Below are 27999 nucleotides of genomic sequence, written 5' to 3'. Positions count from 1 at the left end.
TGGGAAACTGTCCTTAAGGGCACTGGTACAGAACAGAGCTGGCAGCTCTTTAAGGACACCCTTCTGAGAGCGCAACGGCTCTCCATCCCCCAGCAGAAGAAGTCGAGCAAGGGAGGCAGGTGACTGATGTGGCTGAACACGGTCCTGCAGCTTAAACTGAGAGAAAAAAGGGAGATGTACAGGAAGTGGAAGCAAGGTTCTGTATTCTAGGAGGAATACAGGGCTGTTGTCCCTGTGTGTAGAGATAGGATGAGGAAAGCCAAGGTGCAGATAGAGCTGAACTTGGCAAGGGATGTGAAAGATAACAAGAAGGGGTTCTACAGGTACATAGGCAGGAGGAGACAGGCCAAGGAGAGTGTTCCCCCTCTGATGAAAGGCAATAGGGAGCTGGCTTCCTCAGAAATAAAAAAAACTGAGGTACTCAATGAGTACCTCAGTCTTCATTGGTGGTCAGGCTTCCCGTGTCTGCCAGGACCATGAGCCTCTAGGTGAGGGTGTGGGGAGTGGTTTCTGTCCCCCTGTAGCAGTGGAACAAATCTGAGTCCTCCTCATGGAAATGAACATGTGTATAAGTCCATGGGGCCGGATGATATCCATCCTAGGGTTCTGAAAGAAATGGCTGATGTGGTTGCCAAGCCACTCTGCATCATATTTGAAAATTCATGGCTGTCTGGTGAAGTCCCCAGTGACTGGGAAAAGGGAAAAAAAAAGGAGGTTGTGGATGCCTCGTCACTGGAGGCATTCAAGGCCAGGCTGGATATGGCTCTGGGCAGCCTGGTCTAGTGGTTGGTGACCCAGCACGTAGCAGGGCGGGTTGAAACTTGATGATCTTTGTGGTCCTGTTCAACCCAGTCCATTCTATGATACTCTCTTGGCATACAGGCAGTAAGGTAAGACTAAATTTATCAAATGAATGATAAAATGACTGATTTTAGAGATTTAGCTTAGAATAAGAACTGTACACTGAACGTGCCTGCTTTTTTCCATTGAGTATAAAAAATGTCCAAGTTTCTAGATCAGATGCTGACATCCATAACAGAAGCAGTCTGACACAATTACATCTGACACAGAAGTGGGTAGGGAGTGAAGGTGTGTCGCTGAACTCCTCTGTGCAGGAAAAAATGGCACTCACTGACATTCACTGATGTTTGGTCTCCAAAGATGTTCACCAAACAGTGGATGTGAGCACAGTGAGGTGGTAGGTAGCACGTTTCAGCAGTGATAAAAGCGACAGTGGGTCAGCTCTGCCGTACAGATTTTTACAAGCACGACATGCAGGCTCAGTGCTGGTGAAAATGCATAGCTAATGGTGGTGACTATATGGAAAAAAATAGCATTTTGTAGCTGAAAATTTGCTCAAACAGTATTATTTTGGTCTTTGTTTTAGTTTCCATGGAAATAAATAGGAGGCAATACTTTCAGAGTGACCTGTAGCCCAGGACAATTCCTTTTCACTCAACATGGCCCAGAAAAGCCAGAAGGTTGGACACCTCTGCAATAAATAATAAAAGCTAGCTTCAGTGGAAGTTGACAGTGAAGACTGCTTCTCAAAATTCTGTTCTACTTTCTCCCACTGCAGTCCTGAGTCAGTGCAGATGTGGAAGGATACTTCCACACAGATTCAGCATATCAGGCATTTTTTTTTTTTTTGTAGTAACCTTCCTGCTTTTGAAAAAGCAAGTATGGGAAAGACTTGAGAAATTTTAATTACAGTTGTGACTCTAAGTTTGAGTAATGCTAGCTCCTGAGGTGTGTCTGTATAAACTTTGGGTGACTGCCACTGCTTCACCAAGATAGTACAATGCATTCTGACACTGTAATAATACCTGTTGTTTGACTGTTAACCTGCTAGTCCAGTGGAAAAAAAAAAAAAATTCCATGTTCAACAAGTTTCTTGTTGAAGTAAGCAGTCATACTCAACTTCAACTCCCATCTAAGTTCATATTCTGAATTAATAGAGAAAGCTGTCTGAAATTCTCTGAATGTCTTTTGAAGGGCTTTGCAAAATACAGAATGTTTATGGACTACCGAGAAAAATGTCAAGGCATGAGGCCTTAGGCAAAAGTTATTCTTAGTGCTGCAGCTGACTAGATTTGGTTTATGATATGATAGTTAGTTATATGGTAATCCTATATTTTTGTTTTTATTTTTGACTTACTTCCAAAGGAAGCTAAGTTGGTATTATATAGAGCCACAGTGCAGAACTGTATGTTTTTTAATGCATTTGGATTATAAACAGAATAAAATAGTGGTTCCTAATGCAGGAGATTTATAATTTATGTAGAACTTTTATTTTATATAGAAGAAAATCCATTTGGGCATAAATCTCACTCAAGACCTGTGCATGCATGAAGCATAAATAACGGTGACCAAAAGGAATATTGTCTAGAACAAAACCATTATCTGTTCTGTGCAGGACAGTATGTCACGGGACATCTAATTTGAATCATTAGCATTGTTTTGGTAATAAAAAATTCATTTTATAGCTTTTTCAAGTAGATTCTTGTATTGTATTATAAGTGCTAGGAGAAATGCCAACACATTAAACTTACTGACCTTGTAGTAACTTAAGTGTGAATATATATTCAGCTTCCTTCTGTTCCTGTAGGACAGAGACCATGCATTACAGTTAATATTTCAAGGCAACATTGGCACTACAAATGCGAGGAGTTACTTGTGTATCTATTCCTCAGCCTCTCCAGTTCTCCTTGTGTAACAAAATGATTTTCAGATAATATCCAGGCCTTTACTGCTTAGATTTATCGCGTACTTGTTCTTGTGTAATTATATCCAACGTCTTTTAACATGGAGACAGTCTTCTCTTCATTCTGATGAGACTGAGAATCAGTTTTATAAAAGTAATTTTTGGATTATGGATGAACAAATACTTGAATAATCTATCTCCTAAGGAATACACTGGAAAAAAACTGTTTTGTAGTTACTCATACCAAATTGTTAGTACGAAAAATATAAGCATTGCCAAGATAGTTGGAGTATCTTCTCCAAATAGGCCTTCATAACAGTAGTGGATTTCTTTTCGTAGTATCCATCTGTATTGGTTGTCAATGCACAAAGTACATTGCCATCTGTATTTCCTACCTTTTCTTTCATTTTTCTCATCATATCTCAAGGTTTGGGGTTAATATTTTTTGTTCACTGTTTTCTAACAGGAGATATTTTCCCACATTTACCATTACTTCATAATTTGCCATATATTTACATTATTTATTCTGTATTTCTCCTGTTCTGTCATCACTTTTATTGACTCTGTCTGACTTATGCACATTCCATTCAGCTCTGTTTGTTAAATAGAAACTTCAAAGTCATCTGGGGAATTTTTTTAAGTAGGGTTGTTTCTGTAATAGCACATATTAGGCATTGCCAAGACTAGGGCTTTAACATCATGTCTGTATCTGAAAAAAATGCTGAAAAAACTGTACCATACCTTTTTTTTTTTTAATTAAAATTAATTCAAGGAGGTATTTTTGTTACACACAAACACTCATACGATTATATTTTATTACAAGTTATTTTAAGAAGATATGAACTCAGAAATCTTAATCTAGTTTTAAAGATATAAAAAAATCCATATTTGCACAAATATTTGCTCCTGTAATTCTTCTCTTGAAGCACACATACCTCAGATGAGAGGAAACAGCAGATCGTTCTTGCTCACTGCTAGAACCTCCTCTGCTGCCTGTGTGAAGCTCGGCTTTGGTTTTTGCTCTTCACAGCAACATCCAGTTTGTGTCAGGTTATGTGGATTTTTAAGAACCTGTTCTTAGAGACAGTCATACACTGCAGCAGCCTCTACTGATGGACTCAGTACAATTCCCTCTGGATTCGCAGTGTAATCCACAAAATTATGAAGAAAAAAAATTATCTCAAGTGGCAGCCTGCTACATTATTATTATTATTTTGTACAAAAACACCAAGATATGCTGAAGAAGCTGCACCAATACTACTGTGAGCGGTGGCTTCCTGAATTTGCTTTAAGCATACCTGTGTCTGTTTGGCAGATAACTTTTCCTCACTTCTACAGTTTCTTGTTTTAACCGTGCTCATGGCCAGCAAAGGGAATTAGTGAAAGCAGTCTCAGAGTCACGTAGAGCTCTGACCATGCTACAAGTTTTGACAAAGTAATTTGCACAGCTGTGACAAGCTTGTCAGGATATACCTGAACTAGTTTTAAACCATCTCTGTGACTAACAGGAAATAGCTGTGGCAACAGAGAGATTGGTGCAGACTACAAAATTTATCCTAGACCAAGGCAAATATTTGAGATGTTTCCCACCCTGAGCTCTGTGCTGCAGGAATTACAGTAAAGCTTGTTCAGTTGTATCTGCATGGTATTTGGACATGTACAAGGGCCAAGACTGCAAGACTTTACGCCATGTATATACACATTGAATAAGCAGGATGACAGTGTAACTGAAAATCTGTGTTCAGCTAGGAAGTCCTAAATGTAGCCTAGTAGCCTAGTGGTCCTGTTAAGGATGGCTCTGACATTGCCTGTGTTGCCTAGAAAAGAAGAATAGATGGTGGATGCCAAGCTGTCCTCCTGCTGTTTCTGAGAAATTAAATCCCAGTGGTTTCTTTTAGCCATCTTCCTGCTTAAAGTGGCTATCTAAATCCACATTGAGGTCTGAAATTTTGTGGAGGTTTGTCTGAATTTGGATCATTATCCTTAAGTCAACTTCTCACAGATCTGAGCTTGCAATAATTGTTTCTACCAAGAACTTCTTTGTTGGCTCAGTTGCATAGAAGGGCAAAGTTTAAACTGTTGCAAACTTACTGACTGCAAGCAAATAGGTTTCCTCTTTCTCCAAACAACCCTAAAGGAATGTTTTTTGTCTGTTTTTTAAATTTATTTTTATACTATTTTCTTCATACGACAAGCATGCTCCATAAACGCAGCTCTTTTACAGTAAACAATTTACTACATGATGCAGAAAACTTTGATAACAATTGCTGCCACTGTAGGCCCTTAAAATTTAAGAAGGTCAAGCTGAAAACGTAAGTATTAAAACTGATATCAAAGTGTTTTAGTCAGCATGACTTGTTCATCAAAGTCCACATTGTTCTGAATAAAAGTCTCACCTTCAGCATATACTCGAAGTTATTTTAGTGCTTGCTGATTACTTTGCAATACAGATTAACATAATGCAATAGTCAAAACCTCTGGAACCAGTCGCTTAAATAAAAAAAATATAGAGCTACCACTATTTTGATAATACATAGATCTGCCAGAGATGTGACACAGGCACTTCAGAAGTTTACTTTTGGGAAATTTGTTCCTAAAAGTACAGAAGATACTGGAAGTTAAATCTATTACGTGAACAGTCTAAATTCCATTTGCCATGAGATCTGGTAATACAATTAAGAGATTTTCCTTACATTACATAACGGAAGCACCATACAGTACTCCGTGCACACTATTTTTAAAATCAATGTGACCTTTGCTACTTTACTAATAACTGTTCTGTTTAGGAGAGAATAGTTAAACATAGAAACTTTCATTATATGTATAGGTAAAGAGAAAAAAGGAGGAAATCCTGCTAGGACAATAATAACACTAATCCATTTCTAACCTATATTCTCTGCCGGCTTTGTTTCCAGACTGCTAAGGCTTTTCATGCCCAATAAAGTTCTCCAGTGAAAAGCAGTAAGAAATGCAACAGAGTACTGTGGATCCCACATTCCCAAACCAGGCCAGGTGAGGTAGCTTACTGACTGCTATGAGTGCCAGAAGCTGCCTACAGGGGAGGCCTTGTGGTGGTCCATGTGTCCAGCTCCCCTGCTTCATCATCATGCCCAGCTTTTCTTCCACCTTGCCCAAACACCAGCCCAGGAGCTCTCTCCGTTTCTTGGTCCTTCTGCACAAACATGCAGGGTCAAGTGTATTCTTTCCTGGGTAAAAATCTGGCTAGAGGGCCAGGCCCAGAGAGTGGTGGTGAATGGAAGTAAATCTATCTGGTGACCGATCGCATACGGTGTTCCCTAGGGGTTGGTATTGGAGCCAACCCTGTTTAATATATTTACTGATGATTTGGATAAGGGAATTCAAGGCACCATCAGTAAGGCTGCAGATGACACCAAGTTGGCAGGAAGTATTTATCTGCCTGAGCGTAGGAAGGTCCTACAGAGGGACCTGGACATGTTGGATGAAGGGGTTAAGCCAGTGGGATGAAGCTCAACAAGACCAAGTGCTGGGTCCTGCTCTTTGGTCACAGCAACCCCATGGAATGCTTGATTGTCCACTTCTACTCAGCACTGGTGAGTCTGCACTTTGAGTACTGTGCTCAGTTTTGGGCCCCTCACTACAAGAAAGGCACTGAGGTCCTGGAGCATGTCCAGAGAAGGGCAGCAAAGCTGGTGGGGGGTCTGGAGCTCAGGCCTTATGGGGGGTGGCTGAGGGAACTGAGATTGTTCAGCCTGGAGAAGAGGAGGCTCAGTGGGAGACCTTCTCCCTCCCTACAACTCCCTGAAAGGAGGCTGTGGCAATGTGGGGGTTGGCCTCTCCTCCCACGTACCTACTGATAGGACTAGGGGGAATGGCCTCAAGTTGTGGTTTAGGTTGGATATAGGAAAAACTTATCTGAAAGAGTGGTCAGGCGTTGGAATGTGCTGCCCAGGGATGTGGTGGACTCACCATTCCTGCAGGTGTACAAGAAATGTGTAGATGTGGCACTGAGGGACATAGTTAGTGGGCATAGTGGTGATGGGCTGATCGTTGGACTAGATGATCTTAGTGGTCTTTTCCAACCTTAACGATTCTATTCTATGACTTAAAGCTCCTTGCAGCCTCAGCAGCGGTGTACAGCTTTGTACGGCGGCTGCCTTCAATGTCTTGAGACCTCACCCTACACGACAGCAAAAATATCCCCACCGCTGTGGCCAGAAGCTGCGCCCTCAGCGCAGGCAGCCACCACTGAGGTGAAGGAGTTCGGCATCAATTCACCTCGCATGCGCGCCCGCAAGGGTCTGTGGGGTGGGGACACGCGTCACGGAGGCGGGCGGGATGGGGCGGGGCTGTGCGGCCCCACCGGGGCGGGGGCGGAGCGGAGGAGGCTCCGCCGCGGGGGGAAGGGCCGAAGCGGCGGCAGCGGCGGCTCCGGCGGAGCGGGTGGGGGAAGGGCGAGTGGCGGAGCTTCGGCGGCGGCAGGGATGGAGCACCACCAGCCCGCCAGCCGCTACCAAGTGGTAAGCGCCGGGGCTCGCGTGGTGGGGTACAGCGGCTCTCCAACCGTTTATATTTTTCCTCGTTCTGACGGCGGTGCGTGGCTAAGGCCCTCGGGGGCGGCCGGCACGGCCCGTCTAGGCGGAAAGCCGCCGCCGCTGCCCGCCCCCTCCTCTCCTTCCGGCGGGGCCTCGTCCTCGGGGCTCGGTCCCGGGCCGCCTGGAGGGGCTGCGGCCGCCGTCTGTCCTCCGCACGGCGCAGTTCGTGCGGGGATACGGCAGGGCGCGGGGAGCCGGGCGGTGCGTTACAGCCCTCCCCTTCGCGAGCGGTTCGTGGGGATGGGCCGCGGGGTGCGCGGGGATCCGGCGGTCCGTGTGTGCGGGCACACGGGAACCGGGGCTTACCGGGGTCAGGCTGCAGCGCTGCGCGGTTCCCGTGTAAAAATGCTCCTTCATTCCCCCAAAAGCGCGCTCGATTTGGGACGTAAAGGCTTTTGAAATGGTGTGGGTGCAGTCAGTTCGCTCAGAAGTTTAAGTTTGATCCTTCGGTTCCTGTACTTCGTGGCTCTGCAGAGGGTACACTACAAAAGCTTGAAACTTGTGCTACTGGCTGTGGTTCAGATTTCTGATACAGCCTTTTACCTAAATCCTGGCGGTAACACTGTTTTTGGCACCTTGAGCAGAGAAAACAGAAGTAGTTGCATCTGCTGTGCTTTGCACCTCCCTGTGTGTCTGGTTCTGATCTACCCATTTCCCCAGACATCAATGTTGCCTTTAGGTTCCAGGCCTTAAACTTGTGTTACTTTTTACATAATATAGATCAGTATTTATCACATTGTTTCTAGGCTATGATGCAGAGAATCGTGATAGGAAATCCCCTGTGTAGGTTCAGAGTGTTTCCATTGGGAGCCCTAGGGGCTGTGTGGGGCTTCTGTCCTTGTGTGATGATCTGTTGTGATTGTCATACAGCTGACAAACGTAGCAGCCTGTGACCTCAGAGGGGCCAATGCATGCCTTCAGAGCAGCAGTGGGTCCCAAAGTGCTTTCCGACACCATGCTTTCCAGCACACTTCTTCCCATGCCACATGACTGTAATTTAGAGTCGGCAGAAGTCCTGGAGTCATTCCTTGTTCTTTGAAAAGGAGAATGAAAATGCTGGCAGAGCCATTTCTTAAAAGCCTTCAAATGCTGAGTCCTCTCTGAGGCCTGAAATAACCTGGGTCTGTTTTAAAAGGCCTTAGAAACTGTACTTCTCGTACTCAAAGGAGTAGAAAAAAGCACTGGAGGGTGAAGCAAAGAGATAACTTGCCTCTAATATTTTTGCTATATTTGATTAGAACTTCTAGCCATGGTTCTGGTGCCCAGCATTGGATAAATGCTTCCTGGTGTGGCCTTTCAAAAGGGCTGATCCTAATGTTAGTTGGCCCATTTGGTTTTCCATGTGTGATAAACTTTGTGGTTGGTTTATGTCACTGTATTTCATTATGGAAGTGTTCTCTGAAGCCTTCAATGGTGACAACGCTCTTTAGTTCCATTGAATTTATTGTTAGTCACAATGAAACTGCAGTTTTAAATCTCTAGTGTACTTCAGAGTGTAAAATACCTTACTGATTACTATCCTATAAGACCATGCTATTTTATCTATCTCTTCTCTTCTATCTACTGAGAAGATAAAATACTGCCTTGACTGCCAGGCATTGAGATTTTGGTAATGCTATTTATTTACTGTGTTGAGTCAGAGGATGGTAACACCTAGGCAGCTGCAGATGTACTTAATTAGCACCTGTTTATTCCAGCTTCTGATTTTGTTAGGAGGTATTTCCTTATATAACGTCGATGATAGGTAGTAGATCACTGTGGATTTTATGGCTATGTACTCATCTTTAAGGACAAAATACTGAGGTGAAATACGACTTAATGTGGCTAATACTGCATTATTTTTGTGAGCATACCGTTCCCTAGTGTTAAGCTTATGAAAACTGATCAGTTCTGATGTGTTCATTGTATGTCTTTATTTGTTTTGCTTCATGAAAAATAAGCACTCCATGCACTTCATCCTCCCACCCCCATTTTTGCCAGTCGGCCTTTGCTTCTAACTAATCTTTCTTTGCTCTACTTAGTGCAAGTTCTCTTCTAAATCAAAACAGAATTACCGACTCACATCTCTGTTTATGTCAGTGACAGTAGGACTTCAGTGAAGTTAAAGGAGCTGTATTACTGCTGCCTCTTTCTGCTGGTCTTTTCTCTAAAAACGTTAAACTGAAAGGCTTAACGAACAGTGGGCACTTCAATTTTAAGCTTTGGACCATAATCCACTCTTAAGACTTTATGATGAGACATTTTATTTCGTATAAAGCTAGCCCTCGGTTTATCTTCGTTGCTTTACATCAAAATACTAGTGCTAAATTCTTATTCTTTCTTCTGTGTTATATTAAAAAACATCAATAACAAAAAAAAACACAACAGTTTAAAAATGTTCAAATGATGCAACTGTGAAAAAGCTGCTATTTGGAATTGTAGCAAAGTGTTGTAAACTCAGAGCAGTCAGTAAATCAGCATTACGTAACTATCTGCCGCAGGCATGTGTGTGACTTGTATTGCTTTCTGCCCCCTCCTTTTTGTCCTTTCTTCATAGGGCAAAAAGACAACTAATTGATGGGTAAGAATTTGTCATGCTTCCCTGCAGGAAGATGACATCAGAAATTAGCCAGTCTTGGTTGTCTTGCTTTACTACCCTTTTTCTTTTCTTTCTCTTAGTCAGTTACACACTGCAAACCCTTCAATAAATGTCTTAAGTTTTAAATCATTTTTTTTGGCATTTTCAGTTGTTTCCCTTTCTTGTTGTCTTTTTTCCTTTTTTCCTTTCTTTCTCTGTTCTGCTCCTTGTAGGACAGAGGGATTGAGGCATCAGCACTGGGAAATTATAATGAAATTTCTTCACTGAGTGATCGCTGTGATTCTTTTTACCTTCTTGTTCTTTGTCATCTGACCTTAATTTGTGCATTGCTGTCTTGCTGTTTGAGATGTCTGCTCCTAGTGCAGCTTGTTCGCAGAAAAAGTGATGCGAATGATGCTTTGTGAATCCATACTGAAGCAAAGCAAAAGAAACGCGTTTTTTTTCCTGCAGTGCGTAAAAATGAGTGAGCAACTGAGTACTAAAGCTTGGGATGGCCTTTTCCTGTGAAAGGATTTTCCAGGTAAATGAGTCGTGAGGGAGGACTTCAAATGCATGTCAGTGATTTAGGTGCATAAATCCCATCATAAGCTAAAGAATTTGTATGTTCAACTGTTTAAGAATTGTAATAAACTCCCCCCAAGTCCTTTTTGATTAAAGCTTTGGGTTGTTCTGGGATCAGATAGCCATCAGGCTTTGACTTATAGGGTGGGCAAGGCTTCCAAAACCACAGCCTGCTACTGTACAGCACTATAAGGATTAAATACACTGATTTTTTTTTTCAAAAGTGCCAATCTTACGATAGTAAAGTTGTATGTGCTTTTTAGAAACAGGATGAGATCAAAGTTGATATCATAAACTATTTATTCTAATTAATTTCCCTGTATACTGATAGATGATGTGAATAGCTTTGCAATTATCTTAGATAATGTTTAATGTTCTGCATCTCTTGTGTGGTGGGTTGACCTTGGCTGGCAGCCAGTTGCTGGCCGCGCTGCTCTTTCACTCCTGCTTCTCAGCAAGAAAATAAGATGAGAAACCTCATGGGCGGAGATAAGGAAAGGGAGATGGCTCAGCAATTACCATCACAGGCAAAACAGACTTGACCTGGGGAAGACAAATTTACTGTTAATGAATAAGAGTAGAAGGAGTAGTAGTGAGAAATAAAACTAAAAGCACATTCTTTCCCCATCCATCCTTCTCAGGCTCAGTTTCAGTCTTGGTTCTTCTATCTCCCCTCTCAACCATGAGCGGCACAGCAGGACAGTGAATGAGGCTTGCAGACAGTTTTTAGGAGCTTCTCTGCTGCTCCTTCCTCCTCCTCGTGCTCTGCTCTTGCTCCAGAATGGGATCCCTCCCACAGGATGCCGTCCTTCCCAAACTGATCCTGCACAGGCTTCCCTCAGGTTGCAGCTCCAACATAACTCCATGCTATGGGGCCCATCGTTCAGGAACTGCTCCAGCATGGGTCCCCATGGGCAGCAGCTTCCTGAGCCTTCCTGCCACACTGCAGCTCCTCTCTGAGCCAGCTCCTATGTGGGCTCAGCATGGGCCATGCCACCTTCAGGCCTCATCCACTGCTGCCCTGTGGGCTCCTCCATGGCTGCATGTGAAGATCTGCTCCGTGTGGTGTCCATGGGTTGCAGGGGGACAGCCTGCTCTACTGTGGGCTTCTCCTGGGCTGTGGGGAATGCTTGTAGCATCTTCTACCCTCTCTCTGTACTGACCTGGCTGTCTGTGTAATGGTTTCCCTATGTTTTCTCCTTCTTTTTCACATTTGCTGTACAGCATTTTTTATCTTTTCATAAATCTGCTCTCCTGGAGGCACAATCAGCGTTAGTGTTGTTTGTGTCTCAGCTTTGGCCAATGGCACATCCCTTTTGCATCCAGCTGGAGCTGGCTAAGTCTGAAATGAGGGTGCAGTTCCCAGTCTCTTCTCAGAGAAAATACCCCTGCACCTCTCCACTACCAAAAACTTGGCATGTAAACCTTGTACATCTTTAATTCATTATTATTGACTCTTTTCTTTTATGGTGTTACCTGGTTTATCTTTACTTAAAGTCAAGTTGTCTTTAAGTCTCAGGCATGAAAGTCAACCTATACAGGAAATATGCACAAAGAAAACTTTCTCCTTCCTTTCTTGTCATGAGACTAAGCCTAGCAGTGGTTGGCAAATAAATAAAACCAAATACTGATTATTCTATGTCTTTGATTTAAGAACTCTAGCCTAAAGGTAGTATATTTGGAAAACTCTTACCTAGTTGGTATTATTGAACAGACTGAGCTAGATTATGTGAGGGAAATTCCGTTGCTTTCCACATATCTGATGGTGAAGTTGTAACTGGAAGATAAGATGCTACATCTAGGAGACTCAGTTTATGGTACTGAAGAATACTGAGTAAAGATGCATTAAGTGATAAGCTTTACTGTTGCTTGTCTATGATGGTTAAGCTGACGCTTTTAGTATACAGACTTCTTATCCATTGATGATAAAGTCCTTTCAGTGCATTTTATACTTGAAGTTTAGAAGGGCTAAAAAGGATCTTTTGAAATGAGGTAAATTATATATATTTTTTATAAGAATAGGCTGTCCTTGCATCTTGTTTGTTATTAAACTGTAAAAAAGTAACTTAAATTTTGAATTTTTCTATAATATTTTTACTTGTGACAAAATTGTCTATTGAGTGGAGCATAGTGTTTCTTTCTTGAAGCTGTCTTAATATTTTTATGAACACTTGTGCTGTTTCTGTGAATAATCTTGCTACAAATGATGATGAAAATTTGCAAATGTTTGCATGTTTTCCAATGCAGCAATGATGCAGTGAACATTTAAAAAATAAGAAATTTCACTTTTTTTTTTCCCCCAGACAGGTTTTTGAACATGTTTGTGTTTCATAGGAAAGAAGGAAATAAAGTTCAAGTCCTCCCTCGTTGAGGAGTTGAGATACAAGATAGGCACAGTCTTTTCTGGCCCTTTGTAAACTTTAAGCAGGCTGATCTAACTTGGTTTGTTGTCCTGATGGTGTTTTTGGGAGGGCCGCAGGTGTAATACCCAGCTCTGTGTCTGTTTTACAGGGAGAGATGCTGTCTCAGTGACCCAGCAGGAGCAGTCACAGAAACACAAGCTTGCTGCTGCTTTGTGGGTGCAGACTGTGGCATGTGGGCTGTCCCCATCTTTTTGGCGGGGATGCAGAGGGAAGTAAGGTGGCTTTTATCAGTCCTGTGTTCAAAACAGATGAGTTATGTAGGGCACCAGTGTTAGTGTACTGAAAAAAACCCCCAAAACTGAGTAGTTAAAAATGATAACAATGTACCTGGGTTACTCATGTTTTTTTCCAAAAGGCTTCTTAGGCCTGAATTTAAGGTTGTGTCTGCACAAGGGAAACAGGAGGAAGAGATGGGAACAGCGTTGTCCTTTCTGGTGGTAGCAAGCTGTTGGCTTGGAGGAGCTTATCTTGTGAAACTGGGGTTTTCCATAGGTTTCATGAAAGAAGGATGTACCTGCTCTGAGCAGTGACACAAAACTGTGAAATATAAGAGTAAAGCTTCAGGCCACGTTGTGTAAATGTCACATCTTGTAAGTGTCGTAATTCCTTTAAAAGGCAGAAGTTCAGTAACAGGAACAAAATGCTTCCAAATAACAGGGTTCTCAGCAGAAGATACCTGTAAAGTGACCAATCATGTCTTCTCTGATCATGCTACATTAAAAATGAGGAACTTTAAGTCCTCTGTCACCTTGTCTGAAAAATGAGGTAGAAATTACATAAGGAGAGCCTCAGAAACCTTGTACTTAAAAAGTGCGGTGGTAATACAGAATGTTAGCAGCCCTCTTCCAGATGGGAGAAGATGAGGTACTTAGGAAGAATGCCTAATTCTGTGGTATTTTTGAAACATTCTTCCCAATGACAGTGTTAACAGAAAAAGGAACATATGACAACTGGTCATGTCATCATACCTAACTTATTGGGAACTCATCTTCAGTTTGTTATTGTGGATTTGATCACAGTGTTGAGTTTCATAGTCTCCAAGCCTTCCTAGACCTAAGATGCTTAAGCTAATGTAGAAAGGAAAGGGAACAAACGGGCCTGTACTAACACACCCACCATGAACAAATGTTTTTTGAACTGAGAAGGAAAGTAATCCAAAGAGGAGATGAGCAAAAAGGAATGAAAAAAATTGGCAACTTGTAACGCTAGAGAGGCACTGCCAATGCTTCCTACTGAAGCTGAGCTATTGTACAGCCAAGATTGTGGGTTTGAGCTGCCTCAGGCTTGGTTCTCCCACTTCACGGGCAAGCGCTGTAACAGCTAGCATATTTTAGTAAAGTGGGCGTCCCCTTTGCCAGCTGTATTCTTAATGAAAATGACTAATATCTTCTGTTTTGTGCTGAAGTCATTTCAAGCCTCCTCAGCCAGAGGTGACAGCACGCGTCAGGATGTGGATGCCTCATGGCTTTCAGATTTGTAATGAAAGTGGAAAATAAGTTTCCATTTTAACATTTATCTGTTCATTCCACTTAAGCATTTCCATTGTCTTCGGCTGATTAGCTTATAACTGATACAGTCTAACTTTCCAATCACTCTATAACCAAAACATCATAGCATATCCTGAGTTGGAATGGACCCATAATGGATCAAATCCAACTCCAATTAGATACCGAGTCACCCTCCAACCCTTTCCCTGACTGTACTTCATCCAACAGGGTTTGGAACAGGCACAGTGATTTAGCTTTAAATCTATAATGTAGACAAAAAAAATCTGGTCATATCCTGTGTACTACTTCATTTCTGTTTGTAATCCCATTTTTCTTCAGTTACAGTTCGAGGTGCTTGGCAGAGATTTATCACATTCCTTGTCATATAAAGCAACCTTTCAGGAAAAAAAAAAAAGTAGAGATCTCCGTCTCTAACTTCTGTGTGGTAATTTAACACATAGTTAAATAGTTTGTCCATTTCAGCTTTGAAGACTATTTTTTCTTTTGGCAGTAACTGTTTATGTTGACTGATAGTAAGAGAGGTCAGGATCATGTCCTTGGCAAAGCTGTATGTGTAGCCTGAATTGCTGAAATTGTTTTTGCTTTTCCTTGCTTAATCTGAAAAGATTATGTAGAACTGATTAGCAGAAAAATTACTAACAGGAGGATGTTTATAGTATCAATTATCTCTTTACTGCAGGAAGAGGAAAGCTTTTTTTTTTTCGCCCCAAAGTAGCACAAGTTCACATTGAAGCATTGTTCTTGTAGTGCTTAGCATGGTTGGCACTTCACTTCATTGAGAAGTGAAGGATGCCTCAGATGAAGCATAAGACACTTAGAATAAGAGTGCTGAGTGTTCCTGAGGCCTGTTGTCCATTTAATCATGGTATTTTGAATAGTCATTTTAGAACTTAAACAAAAACAGTAGCTAAGTTATTTTGAAGGTACTGAAGCATTAAGATGGTATCCTGGGCTCCATCAGAAGAGGGGTGGCCAGCAGAGACAGGGAGGTGATTGTCTCTCTCTACTCTGCCCTCGTGAGGCCCTATCTGGAGTACTGCATCCAGGTCTGGGGCTACCAATACAAGCAAGACAAGGAGCTGTTGGTGAGGGTCCAGAGGAGTGCCACAAAGATGATCAGAGGTCTGGAGCACCTCCCCTACAAAGACAGGCTGAGGGAGCTGGGCTTGTTCAGCCTGGAGAGGAGGAAGCTGTGGGGTGACCTCATTGCACCCTTTCAGTACCTAAAGGGAGCCTATAAACAGGAAGGGAATCAACTCTTTCAAAGAGTAGATAATGGAATGACATGGGGAAATGGTTTTTAGTTGAAGGAGGGAAGATTTAGGTTGGATATCGGGGGGGGAAAAAAAAAAAATAAAAAAAATCACAGAATCGCCTGAGTTGGAAGGGACCTCAAGGATTATGAATCTCCAACCCCCCTGCCAGGCAGGGCCACCATCCTCCCCATTTACTAGACCAGGTTGCCCAGGGCCCCATCCAACCTGGCCTTGAACACCTCCAGGGACAGGACATCCACAACTTCTCTGGCCAGCCCCTTCCAGCACCTCACCACTCTCATGGTAGAGAACTTCTCCCTAACATCCAACCTAAATCTTCCCTCTTTCAACTTAAAACCGTTCCCCCTTGTCCTGCTGTTATCTACCCTTTCAAAGAGTTTACTCCCTTCCTGTTTATAGGCTCCCTTCAGGTACTGAAAGGCTGCAATGAGGTCATCCTGCAGACTTCTCTTCTCCAGGCTGAATAAGTCCAGCTCCCTCAGCCTGTCCTCGCAGGGGAGGTGCTCCAGCCCCTGGTCATCTTTGTGGCCCTCCTCTGGACCCTCTCCAACAGCTCTCTGTCTTGTACTGGGGGCTCCATACCTGGACACAGTACTCCAGATGGGGCCTCACAAGAGCAGAGTAGAGAGGGATAATCACCTTCCCTCTCTGTCCTTCCTTCCTGTCCCTGCTGGCCACCCCTCTCATGATGGAACCCAGGATACCATTTGCTTTCCGAGCTGCAAGAGCACACTGCTGGCTCATGTTAAGTTTGTCATCCATCAGGACCCCCAGGTCCTTCTCTGCAGAGCTGCTCTCAAGGACTGTTCCTTCCAGTCTGTATAGATGCCTGGGGTTCCTCCGGCCCAAGTACAAAACCCTGCACTTTGCCATGTTGAACTATGAGAATGGTGAGGTGCTGAAACAGGCTGTCCAGAGAGGTTGTGGATGCCCTGTTCCTGGAGGTGTTCAAGGCCAAGTTGGATGGGGCCCTCGGCAACCTGCTCTAGCATTAAACGTGGTGGTTGGTGGCCTTGCCTGCTGCGAGGAGGAGGTTGCAGCTTGATGATCCATGAGGTCCCTTCCAACCCAAGCCATTCTTTTTTAAAGTCTTCATACAATCATAGGCAGTTCAGAGCTGAGATAAAAAATAGACTTGCACCAGATGAGTAGTATAAACAGTTAGAAACAAGAATGATGTAAACTGTTAATATTAAAAAGCTATACCAAATTCTAGAATGAGAATACATAATTAAAACAAATGGGTAGGCTACTAAAGCCCTGCAGTGTTGGGCTACAGTTGTAGAACGGTGGCCTGCGTTCCTTCCTCAGTGTCGGTTACTTTTATGTGCTTCCTGTGGTTTAGAGGTAGCACTAGTTTGGTCACCTGCTACTCCCTTCTGAACACTTCAGCTTCCTCTTAGAATGCTAAGCTCATTTGTTTAGTTTAACTAGCTTAACTAGTAAAAATTTTGACCTGCTTTAAAAACCATTAGTCAACACTCTAAATCCATCTCACAGTAGATACGAAAAAACTCAGCACTCTTTGTTGAGACATAAAAATGCATTCTTTAAAGAAAGGGCCTGATGTTTGTTTTTGCTGTGTGTTGTGCTTGTCTTGTTGAAGCTGTGAGTCCTCTGGTGGATGGAGAAGGGTAAGACCTCTGTATGTAACACTAATATCATCAATAGAGGAGCTTGAGTACCCCACATTACAAAAACAAACTGTGCTCAAAAAGTCAGGCATGATTGACCTCCTAATAAGAATAGCGTGTTTTTTATCAGTATAATAATTTATAGAATCATAGGAAAATCCAAAGTTGGAATGGGCCCATGAAGATCATCAAGTCCTGGTTCCACAAAGTACCACCCAAAATTTAAACTCTATGCCTGAAAGTGTTGTCCAGGTGCTTCTTGGACTCTTGACAGTTTGGTGCTGTGACCACTGCCTTGGGGTGCCTGTTCAGTGTCCGACATGCTCTGCTGCAGACCCTTTCTCTGTGTATAATCAACAAATATACAGAGCGGTGTGGTTAGATCAGTATCCACAGATAATATAGCTAGAAAGATCATAACTGGAAATAGATGAAAAATGCTCACCTGTGTTGTAGGCTCAGAGGAAAAACTCTAAGAGGAGCAATCTCCAGAAAGTTCATTCTCTAGTGGCAGTCAGCCCTTAAATGGGGTCAAGGAGAGGTGGAGCCAGGCTCCACCCCTTCCAGTCACACAGGCGTATTGCCTTCACCTGTGCTCCCACGGCTGACTCAGTGCTTGCCTCAGGTGGTCTATCAGAGGCTCAGGCCATGATTCAACAGTTCCTATACACCCTGACCCCCAGCTACCCCTCCGCTGACACAGTTCCATGCTGTTCCATTGGGTACTGTCACAGGGAACAGAGCTCAGCCCTGCCCCTCTGCTCTCTGTGAGGAGCTCCAGCCGCCATCAGGCCTCCCCTCAGCTCCTCTGCTCTGGGCTGAACAAACCAAGGGACCTCAGCCGCTCCCCACATGTCTTGACCTCTAGACCCTTCACCATCTTTGTAGCCCTCCTTTTGAGACTCCTGATTTGCTAATGTATATATTTCATTAATCTTTTCATTTGGGGACTGTTTTGTAGTGTTGAGCATAACATTCCTGCTTGACTAGCTTTTTCAAATACAGAAGAGATAAAGCCTCAGTGTTGTTAATAAAGCTGGGCCATGGGAAGCTTAAGATTTTACTCTATAATTTTTTATGGATGCTTACTTACTGCGATGTAGAAGACACAAACAGGAGTCTTATGTTTCCAGCCACTCTCAGTCAGGCACTTGAGGTGAAACTTTATGCTTTCTGCAGTTTACCACAGTACTTCTCCAGAACTGGGGGGGGGGGGGGGGGGGGGGGGGGGGAGTACGGGAACCCAGCCAATAAATTATTCTTTTTCTCTTATTCTTCCCTCCCTCACCACTTAAAAATATAAACAAGACTTTGTCATTTTTCGCAACCTCTTGCATTGTTCTCATTAGGAAGATGCATGTGAGCCATTCTACTGTGCTTGGACTTCAAGTGAAACATGCAGCATAACATTTACAGAAATACTCAGCATTTTGAGTGAACCTTGAATTTCTTGGTTTAGATGGATGTAGGCTAAAATAGAGGCTGGATATAACTACTGAACACTGAGATTGCTGTTGGTGACAGCCCTGTCCATTGCCCAATTTTACAGGCTTTCCTATTCCTGTTTACAGTTTACATTTTTTTGTGTGTGTGTTTTGAGTGGTGGGAATTTACTTAATGAACTGATTCTGTAAAGTGGCTTGTAAGTCAGGATGTCACACTTGGATTTCCCAGTTAATCACCTGTTGCTGATGATTTTGCCAAAGCTGTTTGTTAGTGGTAGCTGCCAGCAAATCCTGACAAAGCATTGCCCATTATCAGGAAAAATACTGAGAAGGGGAAAGAAGCATCATTATATGAAAGCTGGGAACTGCTTTCATGTTGAGAGCTGTATGCAGTTTTGGTCTCTCACAAGAAGAGCCTAGTGAAGCTACAGAATGTAAAGGGAAGCAGCTGTCTTGAAGGCTCAGTCTAAAATGAGTGGTGGGAGTTGGAAGTGACTGGTGCTTGCAAAGTCATCAAACCAGTAGATAAAGCAATTGCAGAACTGTTATTTCAACAAATGAGGCACAGAATATTAGCAGATTCAGGAATGCAAATTCGTGCATATCAAATCCGTAACAGATGCTAAATGGAATAGGCAGAGATGGGCCCTTTACCAACCATGATATAACAGCTGTGAGTGTTAGTGAGGTTTGAGTAAAATGGATGGCAAATAAGTGACTAAGGTTTGCGTGCTTTCCGTGTGTCTCTTGATGGTTGCACTGGAAATGGAACGCTTCCTTAAACTGAACTGAGTAACATACTTTTTTTTTTTTTTTTTTTTTTTTTTTTTAACTAATAGGTCTATATTTTACATTTCTATTTCTAGCTAGGAAGTATTTAAGGAGGAGAGTCTGCTTTTCTCCCTTTTTTTTTCTTTTTTTCTTTTTTTAATAGTATTCAGACTAGTTTCCTCAAGCTGTTCTTGAGTTAGCATTTGACAGAAGGCTATGTGGTTCTTGGTGATCTTTTTAGTAACTTCAAAATTCTACATTAGGACAGAATTGCAATTTGTTACTGTATACAAGCTTTAGAGTAAACTTTACATATAACTCTAGAAGTATTTTTATACTCATGCTTAAAGTTTTCAAAGAAGCTGGTCACAGTTGTTCTCTTCACTAATACTGAAGACACCGATTCTTTGCTGGCAGACTTCGCAATTAATTCCCATAACCATACAACAGGAAAACATCTTGGAGACTATGCCTGACTTGAAATTTTGCAACAAATATGAAAGATATATCTGTTTGGATCATACCAAAATTACAGTGTTTGCAATTCTGAGTAATTCTGTAATAGAAAAGGAACTTAAAGAAGTGGTAAGTAGGTAATAGAATAGAATGACCTGAGTTGAAAAGGATCTCAATGATCATCGAGTTTCAACCCCCCTGCCGTGAGCCAAACTCTAGACCAGGCTGCCCAGAGCCACATCCAGCCTGGCCTTGAATAAAGTCTTAGAACTCTTTTCTAACAGAACATATTCTGATATTGACAGATAATATGTTTACTGTCATTTACTGACAGGACAGTTGCCGTTAGTGTTGGGGAGATGGGAAAGAACATGTATCTCAGATGCCATAGGATATGAATGCAGATGTGCACAGTGTGCTGTCAAATGTGTAATAGTTTAAATTTGGAGTATAATCCATTAAAAAGCAAAAACAAACAAAAAACCTAACAAGTAAATTTAAGTATGTAAAACAGCAACTATGGAAATGCACAGTTTTGGTCCAGGAAGCCCTGATCACTATTTCTGATTCTTATCCTCCCTCTTTAGGAGGGCTGTTTAGTCTGGGGAAAAGGAGGCTGAGGGGAGACGTTATTACTCTCTTCCAGTACCTGAAAGGTGCTTACAGTGAGAGCGGGGTAGGTCTCTTCTCACTGGTGACAGGTGACAAGACGAGGGGAAATGGCCTCAAGTTGCGCCAAGGCAAGTTTAGGTTGGATGTTAGGAAACACTTCTTTACAGAAAGGGTGGTTAAACACTGGAATAGGCTCCCCAGGGAGGTGGTTGAATCACCTTCCCTGGATGTGTTTAAGAGCCATTTGGATGTGGTGCTCAGAGAGATGGTTTAGCAGAGGGTTGTTAGAGTTAGGGTACTGTGGTTAGGCTGCAATTAGACTTGATGATCCTTGAGGTCCTTTCCAACCTGAGTAATTCTATGATTCTATGCTAATATGTTTTTTTGAAGAATGACTTGGAAAATCCAATAGTCTAGATTTCTAGTTAAACAGAACTGGCTAAAGTGATTTAATTATTTCCTAAATTAAGTGCCTGTAAAGCATTTTCAGTGGCTATGGCTCACTTCATTTTTGCATGAGAAGTCTAACTTTGGTGGAAGAGCCATCCTGTTGCAATGTATTTTTCAACAACATTCATTATAAATCTCTTCAGATTCTTTTCGGTAGAAGTTTGCCTCCAGAGGTTGTGGGTTTCCATGGTACCTAATCCTTATTTAGCAGACATATTTGGTATTTCTACACAGCTGTGGAATGGCAGCAATGGACTTCTGTTCTGCTTTTCTGCTTCTACTGCAGATTTTTACATATTTGACCTTATAACATAGTGACTACTGTTGAAAGCTTTGTACAGAGATGTGTCATTTTAAAAACAAATGAAAACCTAACAAAAACAAACAACAACAACAACAAAAAAACAGTCCTCTGTAATGAAGGACTGTCACTAGATTTCAGTATGCGATAGTTGAGACTTGCCTAGGGATGGGATGGTGGGGAAATAATTGCATGTATCTGCTCTGAGCACTTTGGAATGCTGATTACATTTGTTGAGTTATAGCTAAGGAAAAAATAATTGAAAGCAAAAGGTTGCTGAAGGTTGCTGGACTTCTAGAATGTACTGAAGTGCCCTATAATCTTCACTGTGCAGTGTTTTATTATTTATTACAAGATTTTATTGTCTTTAGAGATTCACTTTTTTTTTTTTTTTTTTTTCCCTGGAGTTCTGTGGTTGGTAATGTATGTTTCAGGAGAATGCATTTGATGATGAATTACATGGATCTTATTGGAGCTCATTGATCTTAACACTTAAACGGCATTTGTAGGGTAATGGTGTAGGTTTTATGCTTATGCTTCTACAAATGAGGAGGCAGTAGCCTATAGTGTGAACTGTTGACCATTGTGTCATTTCCTTTGCTTTTTAACCATTAGAAAATCCAAAGACTATTACTTTGCTATTGGCAAATAAGTAAACTTGTTTTATACTACTGAAGCTGAAAAAAAAAACACCCAAGCAAAGCAATGCAGTTACAAGACTAGCATTTAATACACAACTCGTATGTTGCCTAGTGAGATTGTTTTTATGTAGATGGAGCATTCTGCTTTAAAGCCTAAATTTCTTGTGAGTAGCACCTCGCTTGTAGGGAAGGGTTTTTAGTATAGATTAGCAAATCATTACCATTAGGTAGGTGTAATACACCTCTACAATTTTTAGAAAAAGGGAAGAATCTTCCTCAAACTTGATGGAGAGAGACAACAGAATTTGTTCAAATTCTTGTGGAATAAATGCTTGCACAGCAGCATGGAAGAGGTCCTGAATCTAATGCAGAAGTGTTGAAATTGTTGTTGTGCACTGCAGAGGCAATGTTAAGATAAGTCCTTCTCTGCAGCACTAGAAGCCATGGTAAGTGGATAGTTCTGGTTGACCTTTTGCTGTCTGAAGCTTCCTCCAGGAAATGATAAATGTAGAAGTACTAACTTCTGCTCAGTGAAAAAGATGAACCTTTATTGCTGAGAGTGTTGCTTCTTGTAGAGCAAGTGTACCAATTGACTGGCTTAGCATACACAGTTTGAATTTGCATAATCTTATATCCATTTAAAGCGTAACATAAGGTCTAGTGTTACAGAGCTTTTATGGATTGTATTAGTTTGAACACCATTGGAAAGAACTCATGAATTGATCAGCCTGAGGTTAAACCGGAAGCCAAGCTTATTGAAGAATGTAGTAGTAATATCATTTGAAAGGCTAGAAAGGACAAATTAAAAGTACTTCTAATGTAAGATTGCTGGTGAGAATGCTGCTGAAGACCTGTGATGACCCACAGGCAGAACAATTACTCCTAAAACTTATGCATAAGCTTGCCTAAAAGTCAGGCTTTGCTAAGATGCGTTGGTAATAAAGGTATAAAAGAAAACAGAAAAAACAAGCTAGCTTGATGGCTCCTTACAGAATACTCCAGCATAAAAATTACAAGAACTGGCTTAAGAATCTTAAGTATTTACAGCTAGAATGATAAACACTAGTCATCCCAAGAGCAGAAACTGTCTTTTATTAGTGGTGAATCAAGTGCTGTTTCCTGCTCTCTCCTCAAGGCAGTAACTTCAGCTCTTCTCTCATTACACTCCAGAGGAAGACAGACAAAACCAAAAAGCAGAACTTGCTCTGGCAGGCCAGAAGTTCTGCTTATGCCAGCAGGGTAGGCATTTGCAAGAAGACGGCATCAACACTTCTATCTGCCTTGTTCACAGGGCACTGATCATCCTCTAAGGTGTCACCAGTTCACTTGAAATCTGTAGGAACCCAACTCTCCTTGAGCCTCTCCCTTCTCGTTTAATTTTGGCTTATGCTGGCTGGTAAATTTAGAAGCTATTTCTGGAGGCAGGGAAAGAAGGGGCCTAACGCTGCATAGGTTTCATTTCCATAGAAACCAAGCTAAAAAATACTCAGAAGGGAACAGAAAATGTCTGTTCGAGGTATTACTTAAGCTATGTACTTAAACATTACCTTTTCAGCACTTAACATTAAAAGAAAAAAAAAGAGACCTGGAAACTTTTCCAGTAGTAAGATTACTTTTCCTGCTATTTTAATTAAGAGTGTGGAGAAGTTACAGCTCATCTGCTAAAAAAATTATGGAGATGTAAGCACTACAGCTTCTTTTACTGTGATGAAGGTCCTTTACGTCTTAGTTTGTACACAGTATATCTGGCTGACTACATGAGCTTTACAATTAAAAGGGAATATTTTAGAGATTTAATTTCTCTTAAGCTATGTGCAAAGTGTTTCAACCCCTGCTTTCACAGCCCTTGAACTACAGCACACTGAAGGCTGAGGAGTCATAATGCATATATTTGCAAGCTGTATTTATCTTAGCACAGTTAAAATTGAGAGCTAGGTACAGAAGCAGTGGCTCTTCTGACGTCAGCAGCTCAAAACGTCATGGAGACTACCAGAGGTGCCATATCTAAATATTGTGGAAAATATGGGTATCTTTATGTTAGCGTTTCATTCTTTTCATAAATCATTTCTTTAAGGAAGTACTCCTTCTCTTCCTTTCCTTAAAGCCTCTTTTGTTTGTTTGTTTGTTTGTTTGTGTAGTTATTTCCAAAGTAATCGGATGCAATGCCAGAAATCCACTGACACTTCAAAAAGAATATGAGCCAGAAGAAAGTGCTTGGTATAGAGTCCTTTACTGAGGGGATTGACATGGGTGCTTTTATCCATAAAGAAGAAAAATCCCACCAAACCAAGGCTGAGAGTACAGCCTCTCTCTTTGCTTACATTTTTCTTTTGCTGATAGATTGGTATGCCACATTTCTTTTTAAGCACTGTAAAATGTAGTATAACAACGGCTAATGCCCTGTGCATTACACTCACACCATTAGAACAGTGTTTTCTGATGAAGTGAATTGAAGTAGAGCATGCATCCTCTAGCTAGCATAACATACCAACAGCAGACTTTGCTAACTGATTTTATACACTTCTTTCAAAAGTTACCGTTTCCCATTTTATAAAATGATCTATAATGTGTACTTAATTCCAACAGCACATTACAGGCATTATAGAGATCTTATTTAAAAATATAAGCTATTTTCATGCTATGTAGTGTAGCATAAAGTTGTTGCATTGGAATGACCTTGATGCACTTTGGAATGTCTGATAGATCTCTAGAGTAAATTACAGGATGTATTGAAATGTTTAGTCCCTGGTTATGAGTCATACAAAATAAAGGCCGGAACTATGCCTTTTCAGTGCACTACAGGTCGTAACAGGACTCCTTTGAATAGAGCCTTTAGTATGGAGTTTCTCTGTTTCTTAGTCTTTCTATAGCAACAGAATGAATTGTTAATACACCCTATGAAGGAAAGAAATCTTAGGCGCATATTCTCCCACTAGAATGTTACCTCTATCATTTGTCAGTGCTTCTGAATCTCAAATCTGGAAAAAAGTTGCTTCTCAGAAACAAGACAGAAGAGACAAAATTAGTTTTTCCCGTTGAGGGCAAAATGAGTACTGAGCAGTGATGTGCCCCTTGACCAGTGGGTGTTGTGGATCTTTGTGCATCTGTAGTACGGTCACAGCGCAAACTGCCTTGACAGGGAGGGAAATAAAATAACAGAGCAGTTATTGAAGCGGAGGGTGGGAGGAGAGGAGGAATGACGATAACCTATAGAACCCTATTACCTGGGCTTTACTGCTTGCCCTGTTCGTAGACCAGAACTGCACACACATCCCAAATGCCTTTTGGTATTTCATGTACCAGGTGTTAACACAAAAGGGTGGTAATTTTCTGTTGTTTGTCTCATTGCTACTTTAATTACAACTTTATTTTAAAGTGATTTTGTTGGCTGTGTCTGTTTGAGCACCAGATTTTTCTTGTGAATGATTGTACTTAATTTAGAACCATATTTCTAGCTCTTGGGCTATTTTTCTGACCTGTCTTATCTTTTTTAGAATCAAGTGTTTTGTCTTCTCACGTGCTTTCTGTATCCCTAAATATATTAGGTTATTTTGAAATTGTTTTCTTTTCTCTGACCTTAACTACTATGAATAGATTTGCATATTTCTCAGTTTACTGCTTTTTCTGGATCGCTGATTAGATGTTAAATGACCTAATTGCTCAGTACCCAAAAACCTGCAGTAGCCTCTATCAGTTCTTTTCAAAGTGACCTTTCCTTAGTAGTCTGTGCTTGTGAATAGCGTGCGTACGTATATATATGTACTTACGCACAATATGCTGATGTATGTGTAAACTTATATAAGCTTGTTTATGCTTGTATAGCTTAAGCTTGTACTTCATGTCTAGATAAAGCCTTTCCTATTTAGGTTGTTATTCTCAGAATACAGTTTTTGGGGGAGCTAATGGAAAAAGGCTATAACAAATAACTATCCCTTTTGAGTTTGACGCGTTTGAAGAGAGTATTTGTAGCAGAAGCCATATGAAAATTGCATGAAATTATGTTTCATTAAATTCTTCTAAAGTATTTTTTTATTTCCTTTGAACTATCCTTTCAATTTACCTGCCTTTTGTAGAATGTCATATTTGCTTCTAATTTCTGCTGCTAGCACTAGTTCAGAAAGAATTTATAACCTGCAAAACTTTGATATACTGTGGATTTAAAAAAAATATTGTAAGACTGTGGCACTACTTAGCAAAGCTTCTTAAGCATTCTTTCCTCTGAAAGTAATCTTTTCCAATAATTTGATTGCACTTCGTTTAATGGAAAAATAACCCATATTCTTTATATATATATATATATATATATATATATTTTGCTAGGACAGCCATGTTCTGTAAGATGTTTTTAGGAACTAAAAATCACTTTTCAGGTCTCTTCAGTCTGTTCATCTGACTGAGTTTTAAGTATGGGTGCTTCAGTAGTAGTTTTCTAGGCACTGTGGTGTTCATGCTTGTATGAGTACTAGTATGTACTAGTACTTCTTTTGTTCCGAGCGTGTACTATTCTTAATATTCTAAATTATATAAGTTTAGCTGAAAATAATCAGACATTCTGTCTTAAAGAAAAGTTCTGTAAGCTGATGGATCTGAATTTGATGGTTTAAATCAATGTGCTTGCTTATTTTAATTCTCATCTCCCTATACGCTTAACTGTACAGGTTCTTTCTGAGCTATATTTAAGGAAGCAAAAGTCCAAGCAAGTTAAAGTTGTATAGGAGAAGGATTCTTTCCAGAATGTAGAAAAATGCAGAATGTTTTAGAAAGTCTAAGAATTTGGATGAAGAAGCTGTCTGATGAAATGCAAGAATAGAAAGGTCACACTTATACAAGTAGTGTTATTTTTACTATAGCAATGGAGAGGAAATAAAATATTGTTGCTCATTTGTTGTATTTTAAAATGGATTAAAATATTTTATGAACAAATTTAAGATCAAATATTGCTTTAAACTACTTTCTATTACATTAATATTTTAAACGTTCATTTTCCCATAGAGATAACGTTAAAAATGCAAATTTCTAAAATTATGTGAAAATCACACTGAGCAGAAGTTATCCATTTCTGGGAGAGAGGAAAAAAAAGGGACATTTAAGGCTGCTTTTGACTGTTTGCTTAAAAAGTATTTCGTTGGGTTCCTTAGTGATCATGCACTATGTGTGTAAATAACTTTTGGCTTTGTCGAAGAGCATTTTTCTTTCTTTCTTGATGACAGTCCTGCAAGGATGACTTCCATGTCTTTTTCTTCTCTAAGCTTCACAACGAGGATGACCCTCCAGAGTCTTCAGTGGCTGAGCAGCCTTCTACTTCTACAGAGACTACACAGACTCCTCAGACAGCAGCCTTATCTGAAGCCGATACCTCCCCTCCACCTTACTGTAGCATAGATGTAGAAGCAGCTGCAACCTCAGGTATTTTTCTTACGTAACATCTTGTCAGAGAGGAGTGTATATGAATCAGAGCTTGATCAACGTGGTACGTGCTGCAGTATTTTTTCAGTCACAGCAAGAAGCGAGGCTTTCATGCACAGCCCTTTGTTAAGTTTGTTCAGAAGAGGCATGCTTCTAAATTATGCTGATTGTTCCAAATTACTTGACTAAGGGGTTGTTCATTAATTGGTATAATGGTTAGCTTTTATTTAAGTCTGTGTGTAGTTCAGTTCCACATTTAATCTACGTACTTCAGTGCTCATTACAAGACCTCATTAGCAATTTTTATTACTCTTTTAACTGCCACCTCCACCCCGCCCCTGAAAGCCAAAGTATGTGCCATGTGTGGTGGAAAATATTGCCATGAAAAGATGGATTTTGCTTTAAAGGTTCTTGATGAAACCTCTTGAAGAAAAACAGAATTAAAAAAAAATAGAGCTTTTTATTCACTACTTCCTTTCTGATGAGGTTGCGACTTTCCTTTAGGGTATAGGAGACTTAACAGCAGGCAACATCAAAGTCCTTGTTTAAGCATAGTTGCCTGAATTTGCATCTCACGTTCACCAAGTAAATGTTTCAGAATTACTCTGACCTAGGTCTTTAGTGTTGATTAAACAATTTCCTACTCCTTCTCTATCAG

At 41.1% G+C, this 27999-nt stretch overlaps 1 protein-coding gene and 1 long non-coding RNA gene across 6 annotated transcripts in view; one reads left to right on the top strand and one right to left on the bottom strand.

Moving 5' to 3' along the window:
• Positions 1–7066: 7066 nt before the first annotated feature.
• NDFIP2 (Nedd4 family interacting protein 2) overlaps positions 7067–27999 on the top strand; it is a 47003-nt gene continuing 26070 nt past the window's right edge. For 2 of the 5 annotated variants that reach the window (NM_001030820.2, NM_001397206.1), the window contains exons 1-2: positions 7067–7203; positions 27185–27341. In NM_001030820.2, coding sequence (NP_001025991.1) covers positions 7168–7203; positions 27185–27341 — 193 coding nt within the window. In that variant the 5' untranslated portion in view covers positions 7067–7167. Of the gene's footprint in view, positions 7204–12928; positions 13053–27184; positions 27342–27999 lie in introns of all 5 variants that reach the window. The other 3 variants (NM_001397207.1, XM_015275343.4, XM_046941358.1) reach the window with 3 other exon arrangements.
• On the bottom strand, positions 17363–17758 carry LOC107051901. The gene is made up of 2 exons (XR_006932139.1): positions 17705–17758; positions 17363–17602 (listed from the first exon to the last, which is right to left on the bottom strand). It is a non-coding gene; the product is annotated as an uncharacterized LOC107051901 (long non-coding RNA).

Source organism: Gallus gallus, chromosome 1, assembly GCF_016699485.2.
Source record: "Gallus gallus isolate bGalGal1 chromosome 1, bGalGal1.mat.broiler.GRCg7b, whole genome shotgun sequence".
Classification (NCBI taxonomy): Eukaryota; Metazoa; Chordata; class Aves; order Galliformes; family Phasianidae; genus Gallus; species Gallus gallus.
Note: the sequence above shows the minus strand (reverse complement) of the source record. Positions and strands in the feature narration are given on the sequence as shown.